Consider the following 19,668-nt stretch of genomic DNA (forward strand, 5'->3'; position numbering starts at 1 on the left):
TATTTTAACACAGAATCCTTCATCAAGTATCATACAAACAACCGATATGAAAAGTTAACCAAGACCCAAACAATAGAAATCCTGACACTTGTTTTTATTAATTCTGTGTAATAAAAACAAGACATCACTATCTATTCACCTGACTCATGGTTAAATACCACCACATAAACAACTACAGAACCTAAGATTAAAGTCACATACATGTTTTATGAATACTTTTATTTTAATATGATGATAACAAATAACATTACAAAATGTACAAAATTTAAAAAGTTTTTTGTATCTTAGAAATTCTTATTTCTTTATTAATCTTTTAGGCTTCAATAAAATAAAACAAAAAAACTTGATATTCTTTAAACAATAGATCATGAAGTTAATAGAAATGTATCTTTAAGGAAGATATTATGTATTATAAACATAGCTTAATATAATACTGCAGAAACAATAATTTGGGGTTGGAATTTTTTTTTAAAGTTTTGTCTCTAAAAATAATTTTATGGGAACTAATTTTCGTGGTTTATGTGAAAGTAATATTCTTTGTAGGTAAAAATTTCATTCAGGTTTTAATTTTGTGGATAATGACTATCCATGAAATAAACTAAATTAAACCCTCAATGAAAATGCCTGCTCTTACAGTATATACATGTATATTTATATATATATATAAAACAATGAATGTAAGACACTACTGTGGTATCTTCAGACAAAAACATAAAAATAAACTGAATGTTTAACTGATTAAATTAAAACTTCTTTGTTGTGTTTCCTTTCATCTCATTTTACAGTATACATTGTAAAATTACTTGTCTGTGAACTGTTATTATTTTTGCACCTTCATTCCTATTTTTGGGTGTTAAGTTAAAATTACAAATCTGGTTTGACTCATGAACAATGAATGATTTTTTAAACTTTCATATTTAAGCTGTGTATAAAATATAAAATTGTTCACTTTTATAGGGCATGATAACAGTAGAATATGTCAGCGAACTGTAATCAATTCTTTAGTTGTCTTGGTTATCAGAGAAAATTTGTAAATTTGTTTATACACATGTAATTCTGTTTTTGTTTTACAAAAAATAATTCACTTAGTATTATACATGTTACAGCATGAAAAGATGTATCAACTGAAAACAAAACAATATTTGCCACTATCTTAAACATTCAATTTAAAGACAACATATATTTGATATAACAAAACAAAATATAAACCTATTTAAAAATTTAATTGGGAGAATACAGCTATCAAAAACAATAATTGAACCTTTCTTTATAACCATGGCTTTTCCTACTAAAACTGAAAAAAAAATTGTATTGGCAATTCTTGTCAAAAGGTGTCCCCTGTTTTACAGAAATTACAGCTTTACAATAGAGGTAGAATTAAAAAAAAAAGAGAGTTAGATTTGGTAAACAGGTTGGAAGAGAAGGGCATATAAAGAGGAACAACAGGATACATTGGTATTTTTTTCAAAAGCATTTTATTTTGTAGTTTGCAATTCAGATTGTGTCTTTCCCAGACAAAAAACTGTACTATTATTTCAAATGAAGAAAGATAGTTTTTAAATTATGTAAAAGACAAAAAATGTGTTTTTCCAGTAATAGTGTTCCCTAACAATCACAAAATTACATATAAATAATAAACAATACAAATAACATTACAAAAATAATTAAAAAAATACATACATTGAAAGGCAAAAATATGTAGTTTGCTGTGTAGCATATCAAGCTGAAGACAGATGTATCTAAGGCAGGACAGTACAAGACTTTGAAAAAAGGGGGGGTTGAAAGTTTAACAAACAAAAACAATATCAATATGTATGAATTGAAAAAAAAAAAAAAACGAAAAAAAAAAGCAAATTATTATTGTTCATTAAACACATATATACAAATCTTGTAGGATAAACTTTGAATTTGACAGTTAAAAATGAAAAAAATGAAATATATCCTTGGAAATGGAATAAAGGGTAAATACATGAAACAGGATTAGTACAAGTACTGGTCTTTACTAAAATTTTGGATTTTTCATCCTTTTTCTGTTTTTGATGAATTTCTGAGGTTTTGGTATGTATTCATTTTATACTGAGTTACAGATTGAATATGAATTTTACAGAATTACAGCTTTTGGATTTGAGTTTAGACTTATTTTTTGAGTCCTTTTTAAATTGTAACCTTATTATTGGGAGATAGTTTTAGTTGTAAAACCATACTGTACTAAAATGTTTTCTCATACTGATTATTTACAGATAGAATTATAAGTGTTGCTCAGGCTTAGTGATTTCCATTGAAAATTTTAAACAATCACTGAATTCCAGAATTAAATTCATGGGGCAAGGGAGGCACCTTTTTTTTTTTTAGACCCCAACCACCCATAATATAAATTTTAATTTAATTATTCAGTTTTACAAATTATGAAGAATAAATGCAACCACCCATAATTAATTAATTTGAGTGCCTCCCATGCCCCCACCACAATCCATTTTTGGAACGGCCCTCAAATAACATTTACAACAGCTGTAATGGTAAACAGTGATAAAATATTCTGTTCTAACATGGACAGAAAGAAATCTATAAAACATATCAAAGAGGCATACTTTTTATTTACTTTATCTTTGAATTCATGCTGTCATCCAATCAAACCAATATTTGAAAAACGTTTTCATGTTAATGAACGGACACTGTTTGGCAGCCGCCCGCCAGCCCACTGAACATCCCCAAATCAATAACCGATTTTTCCTTCGAAAATCCAGTTAAAAATGGTTCTCATTTAACTTTCACAAAGTTCTTAATAGTTATTCCAGTAGAGAATCACTGTATGTCTGCTGTTTACAATGTTATACGAGATGTGTCCCACAATTTTTTCATAATGATTTTCATAAAAAACAATTAATTTAATCATTTATAATGAGAAAATTTACCATTACTGTACAATTTTAACTCTGAAAAAATCTTACCACTTGTTAAACTGGTGGAGATGTTCAAAACATATAACCACAGATGAACAAAATTATGCTGACCGTATTAACAAATCTCACAGAACACTATTCTCAAATTCTATGGACTTCGATTCATCATGGATTCTCCTCTATCCAATTATCAAATATGAATTTAAATAAATGTATGAAACAGTATATAATGTAGCTTTTGCAATGAAGTTTGTATACATTATAACAAGAAAACAAATAACAAATTGTCTACTTCATATCTACTGTGTGATGCAATATTCTACAACAGTGTCAATTCCATTGAAGTTTCCATAACAATTCTCACTGACGGCACTTCTCTTCTCAATCAAACCTGCAATGATATTCATTTACCTTTCAAGTATTATGCTATATGAATGTTTTGTTTTAAGTTAGTGAAAACAATAGATTGAGTATGACTGACAGGTCGAGGAGGTTTATCTATAGAAGTTTGATAAGAAACTAAGAATACTATGGTGTATAGTTTTGTCATTCCTGTTCTGCTAGCCATGTTTATCTTTTTCTGCATTTTCATTTTCTCTCTGTGACTTACTTTGACTTAATCAATGAGATCAAGAAGTATTTCCCTATTAATAACATGGAATGATTGTAACAGGATGCTGTTACAAAGTAGCCCAAGCAAAGTCCCTACAAGTATAAACCACATGGGACTCCCACTATTATTCACCTAATTCATCATGCTGAAAATATATGGGTTAGGGGTGGGGATCTCAACCATTTTCAAAATATTTTAACATTCTCATATGTGGGGGGGGGGGGGGTGTCCCCTGGGTACTTCTTTTATATATCGCTTAATGTATGTTTCATGTCAAACCAGAAAATATATGGTTTAGGGTTGGGGACCTTGACCACTTACAAGATATTTCAACATTCTCAAGTGACAGGGGATGGGAATGACCCCTGGGACTAACTCTATATAATTATTCAAATCATCTTGACAAGACAAACAGGAATATATATGATTTAGGGGTGGGAATCCTGATATCGTACAACAATATTTAAACATTCTCAAATGACAGGGGCTTGGGATGACCCTGGAGACTAACCCTGTAAATCATTTTGACGTGACAAACAGGAATATATGTGGTTTAGGAGTGGGGATCTCAACATTTTTACAAGATATTAGAACATTATCAAATGGCAGGGATGGGGTGACCCTTTGGGACTAACCCTATATTTCATTTAATTTGTTTAATCATGAGGAACATTTTCAAATCTTAAAATTCTCCAATTTGTTTAAAATTTTAGTGTTAATTGAAAAATAATATTCAAGGTCATAAGTGACCATCACCTTTTAACCTTGAAAAAGGCCATACGATCCCATGATCATTACTGAATACCCCATGTGAATGTAACTCTTACTTACTGTTCTCAAGTGATAATCATTTAAACATAAGTTTTTTTGAAATCCCATACGGTTCTAAGCAAACCTCTCCCATTATTAAACCCCAATGCACAAACAAAACCCTGATTGCACCACTAGACATGTTAGTCTAACATATTTTGGAACCCTGAGTGAATCTGGTTTAGAGAATTGCTGCAGACATGTTCAAGTTTGAAAAAGCAGTGGACGAAAAAGAGGAATAACTGAGAAAAAACATTAAATCTTCCAAACTTTGTTTAGGAGACTTTATTAATACTTAAGATAAGGATTTTTGAGAGGTTCCTTTTCCAGGAAGTTTCTACTTCACAGAATTAAATAAGTTGATTCCTCCCTTCTAAGTATCATACAATTTGAAAAAATTTCAAGGAAGTGAAAAGATTTTATTTCCATTTAGATTTTTAAAATTCAGGACTATATCTTATTTTTTTCAAGTGCAAATTACATTTCATATTAAAATTATTTCAGTTATAGAAAGGGAAGGAGAGGTCTAAACTTCTATATAAAATATTTAAAGGTAAACTATGTACATGTGCTTATGACATTGGGTTGAAACCTACTGCTCATTTTCATGCCGCCCACCTGGAACAAACTCTGTAAATTTTTAAGGTTGACCCCCTATATAATAATTACCATCTCCAACTTTCTTTTCCAGCCAGAAAGTACGGTAGTTGCTGCATTCTTTTTCAATGTAGATCCCAAATCTGGAGAGATCTTTCAGAGGTCCTTCAGCTACTCTATATTTCCTTTTTAGTACTGATGCCTTGGGCATGTAGTAGCCAGTCTGTAAAAATTGTATGCAATAAAGTCAAACAGATAATTAATGTATTATGAGTCAATCATAAACTCTATGAAACTCACAAGGACTGAACATACTTTACCATGCATTAGATATTTTAAAGGATGCAATCAATTCATTCAAACTTTCAAATTCACATACTATAAACTGTTGACACAGAGACACAGAGATATGTCTCGCCTAGTGTAATGAGAATGTTGATATTTTAATTGCAATAGTTTAACATGTAATCAGATCAAAACATTCAAAGTCAATGAACCATAACTGAAGGTGGAGGTTTAAATAATCTCTGTGAAAATGAGAAATGCCAATGCTACATGTGCTAGAACAACTGCATATCAAATAGCGTTGACTTATCAAAAGTGATTCTCTTTGAAATGACATGTACACCAACTTTAACATGTAACCTAAATGCAAAAGTTTCAAAGTCAACAGACCATGACTGAGAGAGTGGGAACAAAAATGAAAATCATTAATATCGAGCTTCCATTTTGTCATCAGTAAGAATTGGTTGAACTGTAAATTTCTGCAAGGAAACAACACAATGTGCAAATTTCCAATCAATCAAGGACCCTTACTCCTGCATTGCAAAAGAAAACAGTGATAATCGTCATCAGTAACAACATATTAAAATTTGAAAAGCATTGGTTGAACAGTTCAGAAGTTATTTGCACAAAAACAATTGGAGCCACCCACCTGCCGTACAACCCTTAATCAATAACCAGATTTCCATTGGAAAACTCAGTTAAGAATTATCTAAGTATGATATAATTATCAGCTTTACAATGCTCTACCATCTCATATACACAAGACATTTTTATGAAAAGAAATATATTTTGCCAAATTCTATATATATCCGTGATTACCAAAAAACCTTTTTTTGATTCACTAATGACCAATCTTTCTCAAGCCCAAATACATAGAAACATCATATCCAACTTTATGATTATATAAAAGGAAACTAATAATTATAATGACAAAAGTAAATGTCCTGAAAAATCAATAAACACTCTTCACTTTTCATATTTCATACCGGTAATCTGGCATTCATATAATATCATGATCATTCTAATGAATGAGTATACGTATGAGGTCAAATGAACTTCAAAACTGAAAATAACCAATTCAACATCAAACAACAACTTCATCTATTTGGTCTGTCACTTCCTTGTTAGTACATATATATAACTACTGTCACAAAGAACATCTTTGGAAATCCCATGGTTATTATCAGTAATTGCTTCATACATCACATGTTTGATATTATTATATAAACATGACTAAATGAAATGAATAAGGAAATCAATAAGGAGTGCAACACACATTTCTGTGTTAATTTATCAAGTGCAATTAACAACAAAATAAAATAAAAAATACTAACAGAATTGCAGACATATTGTTGGTGTTTTCCTACTAAACAATTCATGAATTTAAAAAGGTTGCAGATGATAAGAAAAGGAATGCACATGCTGAAATGTCTCACCTGCTTTACTATTCATGATTTATTTTATGTTGATAGTCCTCAAGATATAATTTTACTACAAGTATTACATAATCTTAACATTATTGATGATCCATGAAAATAAGGTCAAGGTCAGATAAATCAAGCCAGACATACAAGTACACCTTACAATCACTACATACAACAAATATAGTTGACCTTTTGCTTATAATAGTATACAAAACAGACCAAACCATGAAACCTAAATATTGACCAATGAACCATGAAAATAAGGTCAAGGTCAGATGAACCCTGCCCGACAGACATGTACACCTTACATAATTCCATACATCAAATATAGTTGACCTTATTGCCTATAGAATCTGAGAAACAAACTTCACCAGGAAAACTTAACAATGACCAATGAACAATGAAAATGAGATCAAGGTCAGATGAACCCTGCCAGACAGACATGTACACCTTACAATCTTTCACTACACCAAATATAGGTGACATGTTGCTTATAGTATCTTAGAAAATAACCTTACTACTGAAACTAAACATTGACCAATGAAACATGAAAATGAGGTAAAGGACAGATACAACCTGCCAGACAGATACATGTACACCTTACCATCATTCCATACTCCAAATATTGTATAAGAAAAACAGACCAAAAACTCATAAACTTAACATTGACCAATGAACTATTGAAATGAGGTCAAAGAAAGATCTATTTATAGTATTAGAAACACAGACCATAACACAATAAACAGCTGCGCCATGAGCGCATGATACGCCCATCACATTTTCAAAGAATAAAGTTCAATCACTTCTCAATGTCATATCAGAAATTTATAAAAATCAAAAGGAAGCTTTTGTCAATAGATTTAAACAATTCACCAAAGTTTCATCAGAACTGCTGAAAGCATTTTTGAGGTATTGTCTGAAAACTGGAAAATCCCCCCTTTTTTAATGAATAAAACACCATAACTCGGAAACGTAAAATCTAAAATTTATAAAATTAGAAAGGGAGCTTACATCAATAGATATAAACAATTCACCAAAGTTTCATGAGAACTGCTAAACGCATTTTGGAGTTATTGTCCGAAAACTGTAAACTGCCCCTTTTTTTAATGAATAATACCCCATAACTCAGAAACATAAAATCTAAAATTTATAAAAATGGAAAGGGAGCACATGTCAATAGATATAAACAATTTACCAAAAGTTCTTGCAAATGGGTGAAAGCGTTTTTGAGTTAATGTCCGACATGTTGACGACGGACGGACAGTACGACAGATGGACGGACAGAGGTACAATATATACCATAATATGTCCTGTAAACGGGCGTATAAAAATTTAACATTGACCAATGAACTGTGAAAATGAGGTCATGGACTGATGAAACCTGCCAGACTGACATTTATACCTTATAATCATTCCACACCAAATATAGTTGACATATTGCCTACAATATCTGAGAAAAGGACCTAATCATGTAACTTTAACCTTGATCCAGCTTCCTTGTTCAGTGATCCATGAAATGAGGTCGAGGTCAGGTGAACCCTGTCTGACCAACACAAAGACCTTGCAAGGAACCCATATACCAAAAATAGTTATCCTATTATTCATAATAAGTGAGAAATTAACACAAGAAAAAACTAAACTTTTTTTCAACCCATCACTGAACCATGAAAATGAGGTCAAGGACAACAGACATATTATGACAGACAGAAGCTTCGTAACATACGGCATCCATATACAAACTATGAAGCCTCCAGGTCTACTACCCTCTGAAATATAAAACTTTATACAAATAGTTTATGCAGCCACCGCTACGTCTCGCATTCTGCCACTTTTATCGCAGGAGAGACAAAAACTGTTGACTCAGAGATATGTCTTACCTGTGTGTAATATTGATAGAACAATACAAATGTTCCTATTACAATGGAAACATATTATGAATGTTTTCTTGTCATGTCTGATATATTACTTTATTATTTGATCTAATCACACAAACTATGTCCTGTAAACTATGCAAAAATATCAAAGTAAATGGACTATGACTGATGGGTTGGGGCTGAATTATCTCAATGGAAATGAGATTTGTGAATCCTTACACATCAGTCAGGATGATTTAATAAGACAGGCTGTCCATTTGATCACTTGGGTCCCAAACATATGTGTTAATGTAAACTGAGCTGTTTAATTGGGTTTAAGAATCAAGAAATGTATCAAAAGAAAGAAATCAAACCGCAAACTAATGTATCAAATGTTAGAGAGTATTAATATGTTTCTTTAGCAGTACTCAAGATATCTTTTGATGTTATGTGTGTATAGACTAATCTTAAGATGTTTTTTGTGTTACACTGGTTGACCTAAATGACTACATTGCCCAATTGCTTCTTACTGTTTTTACCATTTATTTTGTATTTAAAACTGACCAACTTCCCTACCTATACTTCATCATGTTCATAGTTTTCTCAATTTTTTTCTTCGAATATCTTCTGTAAACCGACATTTCCCAAAGGAGTCAAAAGGCTGATACTAAAAACTGATTGGTGGTTAATGCCAACATTATTCTAACTAGCAAATATACATACTGCAAACTTTCTGATCAAGTCGAACCAATCTCTTGGTGGTGTGATTTTGTCTCTATTCAGCCTCATAACATAGCATACTCCTTCATCAAAGTCAACAATTCCAGAGTAGTTCTGAAAGTAATAAACAAACACTACATCATTTACGTCTATTTATGATATGTACTAGCATAACTAGAAAGATATTAAAAGCTTGGGTCACTGAAAATATTAAGACACATTATGATGAAGTAATCACCAGGTTTTCCTTAAAAGGATATGTATATTATTCAATCCAACCTGCCTAACATCACAGCATATATTTTTGAAGTTTCAATGAAAACGTTGAAGATAGGGTTATGTATTGCAAATGAAATTCCAAATTTTTGCAAATTTATCCAAATTACTACAAACATGGAAAAACGGATTGCTACGCTATAGCAAAATTCCCCCCACCAGTTGACCACTGTATTATTTTTTAGAAAGACAATTGTGTGTACAGTATAGAGTTTTACAACAGGGCATAGATTACATTATAAACTGTATTTCAGGCTTTTGTGTTTGTCTGGATTTCTATTAATTAAAAGAAATGTGGGAATGAAGAACAAATTATAAGAGATTCACAAGTAGTCATTGTTCAATAGGCCAAATATGGTGTCATTGTGATACAATAGTTAAATAAAAAAGGTAAAGTCCTATGAAAATGGTTGAATCAAATTGATGGTACAATATTGTCAACTACAAATGATAGACATGATAGACAACAATCCAAACAAGTCTGAGAGCTTTTTGGTTAAAAGGTCTCATAAGTGTTGCATTCACATGGCTTCATTGTGGTACAAAGGTCATAGAACTCATCACTAACTTTTGAAGTAAGGCATATGAAAATAATGGAATTAATTATTTTTGGAGTATAAAAAATTCTTTGAGTGTTCTAGATGAATTACATACAAAGTTAAGACTTTCTACACAACACTTCCACGCAATCTTATCAAACAAGTTTTCCTATTTAAAATCTGAGAGCAAATTTATTTGCTGTAAATCATATAAGGCCTTCTACTGTCATGACTGTAATGAAAAAGGTATATTTGCAAGATATACTCGCTTAAAGTATGATGAGTGTTCTCTTGAGAAAAAAAATACCCTGCCTTTTTGAACAGCTGCAGGAAACACAACATTGGCAATGATACCACATCTTATTTTTATATTTACCTTAAAAAATCCAGTTAAGTGGATACTCATTATGAATGATTTCATGTGATATACAAAAAAAATTTCATTTTTGAGAGGAATGTGAGGAATACATCTAATATTCATCCCCCAAAAAATTGTGTTACATTGAAATCAAGACATATATTCTGGTGAATAAAAATAGGACCAGTTCCTTTCAGATATGGTGTGTTTAGATCAGGTTAATCACCATCTTGTAAAGAATGTTCTGTATACATGGTAAATGATGGGCTGGTATAGTATACACTGTATTTCTAAGTCATTTGGTCTCTGGTGGACATCAATGGACATTGGCAATCATACCACATCTTCTTATTTTTAAATAGAATGGTTTTGGATAATATAGGTTTCACTGTATATCAAAATAATTTACCAATGTATAAAGTTTACAGAGTGTACAATAACTTTTATGTGTCTTACTAGACACACAAGAATGATGTTATTTTTATGTGCGACTTATCTCTAGTCACTTTCCACTTAAAAATACTTGTAACTCATAATGAAACCTTCCTTCCTGGTAATTTTTCTTAAACATGTATCCTGTAGATACCGAGAATAAGTTATAAATACAATTTTTGTTTATGTAAAATCAGTTCTGTACTATTTACTGTACATTATATTACTGAATGTTTCTCAGTAATGGTTATAAAGGGTCAAAGAAGTATGCTTGATATTATATGTATAGTACATGTTTAACAACGACCATAACCATCAGGTCTTCTTTTGAGTTAAAAGAAAAATTTCTGGAATGCTTAATAAAACAGATTGCCTTGCTACAATTGTATAAATGAAACCTTTGCAAAAAAATTGGATGAAAAAATTTATTCAAACTAAAAGAAAAATAACAAGGATATCTGTGTCCATTGACATTTGCAATAGAATATCTAACCAAGACAGTCACATCAAGCTGAACTGTAATAACTGTGACCACAGAAACTTAAAATTAGAATAAGACCTACTGCATTTTAACGCAAGTTATCGTAATCAATGGTTAACATCTTGGTGTTTTCACTGAGCAATCTTTCGACTGACATCAGATTTTATCTTGAAAAAACCTCCAGGTACTTAGACTGTGATTCATTAACCAAATGCCCATGATGACTGAAAATCAGAATTTGACAAAATTTCTAGATTACTATGAGCTAGTAACTCTCTCTTAAAAAAACTTGAAACTGACCCCTTCTTCGTTTTCACTTGCCTCGACCAACATCAAGACTGAAGTATCATCAAAATATTCCAGAAGAATATGTGTCTAATGTTAGAAGAGTATCACTAGTATGACTTCTCAATACAATTAAATTTTGATTGTGTATCAATCAATACTATTATCATGTGAAAATTAATTAAACAAACCGTTTTGACAGGTAATAACTGTGTAATTAAGAGTATTGGGACTATACATAATAAGACTGGAATTTGGAATACAGAAGGTCTGGTTTACAGGGGGTATTTTTACAAAGACTTTGAAGGGGAAAATGGGACCTCAATTTTCAGCAAAAATGGACAGGAAACCGGTTTATTCAGGGTCTGGTTTACCCAGGGTCCAGTTTACCCAGGTTTGACTGCACAGAAAAAATTTTATGAGTTACATTGCATAAATAAATATCAGCTAAAACTGCAGAACAGACTACCGTTAAATTCGTTACCGGTAAATAAGCTGCAGGTTTTTTCTCTGTCTTTGTCCCCGTGTGTTATACTCAGGTGCGCTTTATGTATTTTTCAGAGCAAGCGTAAAAAAAAACATATCTGGATTTTTTTATGGAGACCGTCAGAAGATTGTTAAGTGCTTGCAGTGGCTTGATAAATTGTTCATGTAGTAAAGCTTCAGGAATATCAAGCCCCTCTCAATTCCTACAAGAACTATAGAAGATTTAAATCTCATATAAAATTTGTGATGAACATTCATTTTGATATTTTGTATGGAGGTTATTCTATCCAATAATACCAATACTCCAGACTAGAGATATGTTTTCTAATCTTAATTACAATAACAAATATATACCACCTCATAGGATAATAAACAGCTGCGCCATGAGCGCATGATACGCCCATCGCTTTTTCAAAGAATAAAGTTCCATAACTCAATGCCAAATCAGAAATTTATAAAAAAAACTAAAGGGAGGTTATTTTAATAATCACCAAAGTTTCATGAAAACTGCTCAAAGCACTTTTCTGTTATTGTACGAAAACTGGAAAATCCCCCCTTTTTTTATGAATAAAATCCCATCACTCGGAAAGATAAAATCTAAAATTTATAAAAATCGAAAGGGAGCTTAAGTCAATAGATATAAACAATTCACCAAAGTTTCATGCAAATTGATTAAAGCGTTTTTAAGTTATTGTCCGACATGTTGACAACGGACGGACAATGGTATACCATAATACGTCACGTAAACAGGCGTATAATAAAAACTGAATAAGTCACCATTCTGATTGGTTTTTTTTTTATCATCTCTGTATTCTAACTGTATTTCACAGTTTCCAGATGTTATGATATTAAAATGATAGTGACATTATTCATGTAAAAATAAATCAATAATTTTTTTTTGCAGTTTTCATGAAGCCAGGTATTATCTAAATTATGTAAATGTCAGTCTTAATCATGATTATTCAGCTTATTTTCGTCAAATGTCAATTTGTGTAGTTCTAAAAATAACTACAACATTGAAAACAAAATGGCAATTCTTTGCAAACTGTTATTTATCATAAACATCTCAGGGATTGACCAGCTTTCACTTAGAATAAATATGTATACCTAGAGAAAAGATAGTGAAAATTCATTGGCATCTTTGATATATTTTATAATACTATGTATAATTTAAGGAAAAAGCTGGCAAATACAAAAGAAAAATATCTGTATGAGATCCTTGTTTCGAAAGAAGTTATCTTGGTATATTTATATTTTTATGACTTTGGGGAAAACATCTATGGTTTTTTTCTTATTTGGAAGTGGTTTTACATTTTGACCTGAGAGTATTCTGGCTTAAAACACTAAGATTTCAAGCACCACTCTAAATGTTCTCAACACCATTCTAAGAATATGTATATTGATAAGTATTACAAATAGGTTCAATTCAAAGGTAAAATTAATATTGATTATTTTATAAGCACCACCCTGGAAAATTTATCTGTGGTACAAAAAAATGTATAATCCCTGAAAAAACATATGCATTTTAGGTATCTGTGAATATGTCTATAATAATTAGAGAGTAGTCAGAACTTACCCTTGTGAAATCATGGAGCACTAGAGTCTCCTTAAAGATTCCAAACTTTGGCATGTGAATTCTTTCATAACTATTGTCCTCAACTTCCACATCTTGCTGAACTCTGAAAGGTTTCGTAGGGTTCATCTTCAAACGATTAAAATTCATGTGGACATGCTTCATATGAGATTTTTCCTTTCCAACATGGTCCTTGTGAAATGGTTCCATCATTTTCTGTTGCTCTGGTAAATAGTGTGGTTCAGTAGGTTCAAACGTTACTGAACCTTTGTAATGCTGAAAGTCATATCAAATATGTATATTTATAAACATGAATACAAATATTGAATTAAATCTAAGTGTGGGAGTGCTTAAAAGGCAGTTTCTGTCTCTTCAATGTTACTTCTAGTTTTCTTTTCTCATGTAATGGAATCACACCTGACAAGAGACTTTATTGAAGTTTTCTATTCTCATGTAATGGAATCACACCTGACAAGAGACTTTATTGTGGTTTTCTATTCTCATGTAATGGTATCACACCTGACTAGAGACTTTATTGAAGTTTTCTATTCTCATGTAATGGAATCACCTGACAAGAGACTTTATTGAAGTTTTCTATTCTCATGTAATTGAATAACACCTGACAAGACTTTATTGTAGTTTTCTATTCTCATGTAATGGAATCACCTGACAAGACTTTATTGAAGTTTTCTATTCTCATGTAATTGAATAACACCTGACAAGACTTTATTGTAGTTTTCTATTCTCATGTAATGGAATCACACCTGACAAAAGACTTTATTGAAGTTTTCTATTCTCATGTAATGGAATCACACCTGACATGAGACTTTATTGAAGTTTTCTATTCTCATGTAATGGAATCACACCTGACAAGAGACTTTATTGAAGTTTTCTATTCTCATGTAATGGAATCACACCTGACATGAGACTTTATTGAAGTTTTCTATTCTCATGTAATGGAATCACACCTGACAAGAGACTTTATTGTAGTTTTCTATTCTCATGTAATGGAATCACACCTGACAAGAGACTTTATTGTAGTTTTCTATTCTCATGTAATGGAATCACACCTGACAAGAGACTTTATTGAAGTTTTCTATTCTCATGTAATGGAATCACCTGACAAGACTTTATTGTAGTTTTCTATTCTCATGTAATGGAATCACACCTGACAAGAGACTTTATTGTAATTTTCTATTCTCATGTAATGGAATCACACCTGACAAGAGACTTTATTGAAGTTTTCTATTCTCATGTAATGGAATCACACCTGACATGAGACTTTATTGAAGTTTTCTATTCTCATGTAATGGAATCACACCTGACAAGAGACTTTATTGAAGTTTTCTATTCTCATGTAATGGAATCACACCTGACATGAGACTTTATTGAAGTTTTCTATTCTCATGTAATGGAATCACACCTGACAAGAGACTTTATTGTAGTTTTCTATTCTCATGTAATGGAATAACACCTGACAAGAGACTTTATTGAAGTTTTCTATTCTCATGTAATGGAATCACACCTGACAAGAGACTTTATTGCAGTTTTCTATTCTCATGTAATGAAATCACACCTGACAAGAGACTTTATTGAAGTTTTCTATTCTGATGCAATAGAATCACACCTGACAAGAGACTTTATTGTAGTTTTCTATTATCATGTAATGGAATTAATCACACCTGACAAGAGACTTTATTGAAGTTTTCTTTTCTTATGTAATGGAATCACACCTTGCAAGAGACTTTATTGATCAAATTCACACAATTTACTTCCTCATTTAAATTTTTTTTTGAAATGAAAACTTTTAATTCAATGACTTCCTTTTTTATTTACACCCAACCCCCTTTTCAGAATCATGAATCCACATCTGTGCATTAAATGTCAAAAATTATCCAATAGCCCTCTGACAACTTTGTTGTGGCAAACTAAATATACAACATGTACAAGATACAAGGAATAATGACTTCATCATACAGTACAAGAACATTCCACAACAATGCTTTAACGAACATGACAAAGTTGTCTGATTTTTCAAAAGTTATAACTTACCTTCTTAGACAGGTGTTTGTACAGATAGACGCCAGACACAATACCAGCAGCTAAAACTAACAAAGCTAGTAAAATCAGAAAAAAATTGAAACAGCATCTCCTTTTCTGTTGTACATGAAAATGTGTTACATGGACCTCTGGTGCATGTGCTGGCTCTCCTCCTTCTTCCTACAATTTAAAAGAAAAGTTTGTTTAACTGTCTTCAACTTTCATTTTAAATATTCAATAATAAATCAAAAACTCAAGGTTCAAATTAGCCTGTTTCACTAAAGTGCACAACATTATCTAGTCAGTCACCCAAATTAAAAGTACAGATCTTGAGAAATTAAGAGAATCCAAAAATAGAAATAGAGCAACATACATTTTAAAACACCATATATATATTCATAACATGTTTTCGGAGTGCATAGAAATGGGTCAAAAAGTCATTTAAACATGTTAAATAATCCATCAGCAGTTTACAAAATAAAATGGTTTATGTTGTGTGACTTATTTGTATACATATTTGTATCTAGCCTAGTTTTCAAGAATTTTCACACTATTGGACTTTCCATGGCCAAAAATGACTAGTCACAGGATTTGCCTTCAAAAACCCTTCAACAGTGAGAATTCTGAAACCCTAAAATTGGTAATAACTCATCAATTAACATGATTAACATGATTAAGGTCATTGGTGAAGAAACATATATATGTGGAACTTGATAGTAGGGCACAAAACTGTGGTTCAAGTAGATACGATATACATTCATGAGTTTTTTTTATCAAAATGATCAACTTGACAAAATTATCTGAAAACGCCACCCATATGCATGTTGTGGCAAAACCAGTCAACCTGAATAAATCTCCCATCTAGTGGTAACTTTTAAGCTGTTTTTATTTTCCTGGAATACTTTACAGGGTTATCACTAGGATAGTTTTAGGGTGAGTCTTTGGGACTCGTATCTATTTTAAGTGGTGATCCCATGAGTCTAAGCTGATTCTGACAAGGCCAGTAGTACAGTTACTCAAGTAGTTTGTTTTTTGGTTTTTTACTTCATAGCTTTTTCAAGTTTCACAAAGTTTTCAAAATTTTCTCTGCTTAAGATCATAAATTGTTTACAACATCCATGACATCCGGTCCATTGCAAATGAATAAATTAGAAGTGAAAAAGACAACATTGAGCATGTTGAGAAATGCTACATTTTGAAACTGCAAAACCATTAATATTCATGATATAATTTTTCCATCTTTCAAATGGCTATTTTTATCATATACTTAGAGTAAATAACTTAAAATTTTTACAGTATGATAATAGCATTAAATTTACTTGAATTCCATATTTTCAGAAATGGTGCTTAGCGGGCTGATATGAAAAATTTATCAACTGCTGCCGGCTATTACCGCATGCCTTTCTGTAATGTTATCGCATAGCATTCCATCATTACTTGGCAAATTCCAGAAAAAAACATATCAATGGTACATATCATATATGACACTACCCAAATTCAACTTGATCTGTGTTTTATCAGTTGAAGCCAAAATTAAACATTGCATTGTATAAAGCATTGATTGTAGTTGATTCAACTATAATTATGGACAAAGAAAGATAACTCCAATTTTAAAAATAACTTGATATTTGGAAGAAAATAAAAATTTTGCAATTTTTCCATTTATAAAGGGGCATAACTCTAGAACGGTTAACGTGACGCCACCAAAATTCAAACTTGATCTGTGTTTTGTGGTAATAAGCATTGTGTATAAGTTTCATGACATTTGGATGAGGCAAAACTTAAGTCAGAGAATGGAAACTAAATATTTTGCAATTTTTCCATTTAAAAAGGGGCACAACTCTAGAATGGTTAAAGTGACGCCACCAAAATTCAAACTTGATCTGTGTTTTGTGGTAATAAGCATTGTGTATAAGTTTCATAACATTTGGTTTAGGCAAACTCAAAGTTAGTCTTGCCTCCGATTGTATTTAAAATGTTCTGTTATGATAAACATGTATATAATCATGATATACCTATAAGCTGTATTGCTTCTGGTTTGAAATAAACTAAACTATATAACTTAAATATATCTAGGTCCAGCCATGTCTTAAAACTTTCCTAGATGTATCGGTTAGTCTATACCAAGTATCCTGAATTTTTTTCACACAATTTCGGTCATTTTTAGATGATTGAAAAGTTGGTGCCCCTTTTCTAATAATTTTGTCGTCATCAATGTCGATGTCAAACTAGATTCATAGCATCAACCAACTTAAATTGCTGTTTCATCGCATTTACTACAAGTAAATTTCTTACCATTTTTCTAAAAACCTTCAAGAACAGTTTAGGGAATGCAACAGTTTAAAATAGAAATGATTTTAATGACTCAAAATAGTCAATTTCTCAGACATTGCTACCGTTTCTTTCGATTTGACAATTTTAAAACTGGAAGTTTACGTTAATTAATATATATGTACGGAAAAATTCCAGATTCATTTCCGGGATTCGTTTTGATTATCAATTGACAGGAAATCACCGGCTTTTTAATTTTATTACCTGTAAAAGTGTTTGAATATAACAGTTAATAGTCATGATAGTTGCATTCGTTTACTTTAGCATGAAATCAATTTGCATTTTACGATTAAATATTTAATTTGCTGAAGACAACTTCACGCATGCATATTACATAGTAAATAAAGCACATGTGTTACTCGTGAAAAAAATACTTTTTTCTACTTAGATAAAATTAAGTTTAATTTTAAATCAGAATTGATGATTGTCTTTGCTGAAAAGTAATTTAATAATGAATACACTTGTCAGGGAATTTTAATTTCTTTAAGATATTATTCTGAGCTTGTGGTCAATGTCAGGTGTGAATTAAAAACTCAGGTAAAAAGTAATTAGTGATCATTAGCCAATGTTTCTCGGAGGCATTGATATAGTTACAAATGTATTAGGAGGGCCATCAGGATTATCAAACTATACTGGAGTGGCAGTTTTATTACAGGAAAGGGATTATAAACAAAAACAAGTGATCACAAGTGCAAAACGGCGATTAACAAATCCGATTTCAAACACTGAGTCAATGAAATGACCGAAATTATTTTTGTTAAAAAATGAAATTTGTCCTAACTCTCAATTACTCATTTAGGACAAATACTTTCAGTTTAGGACATGACTGGCAAATATGACCGTAGGCGTTTCCGGAACCTTGGTCTATACTCAGAGTAGATTTTGTGGTGTAAACACAGCTATATTTTTCAATAGACCTTATCGTTATTTGGGGATCTGCTACACTTGAACTATTGACGTCATACAACAATCACTTTTCCTTTGTGGCATCAGACATTTTCTCTTGTGACATCAAAATTTATGGGAACTTCTGTGCACTAATGGCAGACAAATAGCGATAAGGTGTAATCCTTTTGATGAACCTTAAGGTTCTGCTAATTGAAAAACATCATCTTGAAAGAACCTGATTGATAGATTAACAATATTTTATCAAAAACCTGGTGCAAATTTTATATGTACATTGTAGGTGACTGTATACAAAATCTCATGACTGTAAACAAATTCAGAAAGTGAAAGTACAGAAATATTACAATCACTAATCAGTGAACTTAATAAAAAAAAAAAAATAAAATTTCAGACTTATTATACTAAACAATACATTTAAAAATTGGTCGAATTTAAATAGGTAGCTTTTAAGTATCATATTTCAAAATGATTTTTGAAACTTTTGAGTAATGGCTGACAGGTTTATTTTGTAAACAAAATTTGCTGAAAAATTTCCTCCCAACAGTTGACAATCAAAATTTTTTACATCTTACCAAAGACTCCTGTAGCAGCTTCTTCTCAAGAATGGTTTTATCTGGTTTATGTGATGAACCTTTGATGATTGTCATCTTGAATGTAATAAAATGTGTTTCTGCAACAAAGTTTTTGTCTGATTATGTAGCTCCTTGGATTTCCTTGTTGACCTTTCAAACTTCCGCATCTGCGTGTTTCTGAATATTA

The 19,668-nt window shown here is 31.3% G+C and overlaps 1 protein-coding gene and 1 long non-coding RNA gene across 2 annotated transcripts; both read right to left on the reverse strand.

Moving 5' to 3' along the window:
* Positions 1-200: 200 nt before the first annotated feature.
* Positions 201-19,653, reverse strand: LOC127737788 (integral membrane protein 2A-like). Its single transcript, XM_052248708.1, has 6 exons — positions 19,482-19,653; positions 15,685-15,852; positions 13,636-13,908; positions 9,206-9,316; positions 4,993-5,143; positions 201-3,291 (listed from the first exon to the last, which is right to left on the reverse strand). The coding sequence occupies exons 1-6, from the start codon at positions 19,554-19,556 to the stop codon at positions 3,200-3,202; spliced, it is 870 nt and encodes a 289-aa protein (XP_052104668.1). The 5' UTR covers positions 19,557-19,653; the 3' UTR covers positions 201-3,199.
* Positions 14,207-15,061, reverse strand: LOC127737797 (uncharacterized). Its single transcript, XR_007999819.1, has 3 exons — positions 14,850-15,061; positions 14,497-14,751; positions 14,207-14,298 (listed from the first exon to the last, which is right to left on the reverse strand). It is a non-coding gene; the product is annotated as an uncharacterized LOC127737797 (long non-coding RNA).
* Positions 19,654-19,668: the final 15 nt, after the last annotated feature.

Source organism: Mytilus californianus, unplaced genomic scaffold (genome assembly GCF_021869535.1).
Source record: "Mytilus californianus isolate M0D057914Y unplaced genomic scaffold, xbMytCali1.0.p SCAF_4, whole genome shotgun sequence".
NCBI classification, from domain to species: domain Eukaryota; kingdom Metazoa; phylum Mollusca; class Bivalvia; order Mytilida; family Mytilidae; genus Mytilus; species Mytilus californianus.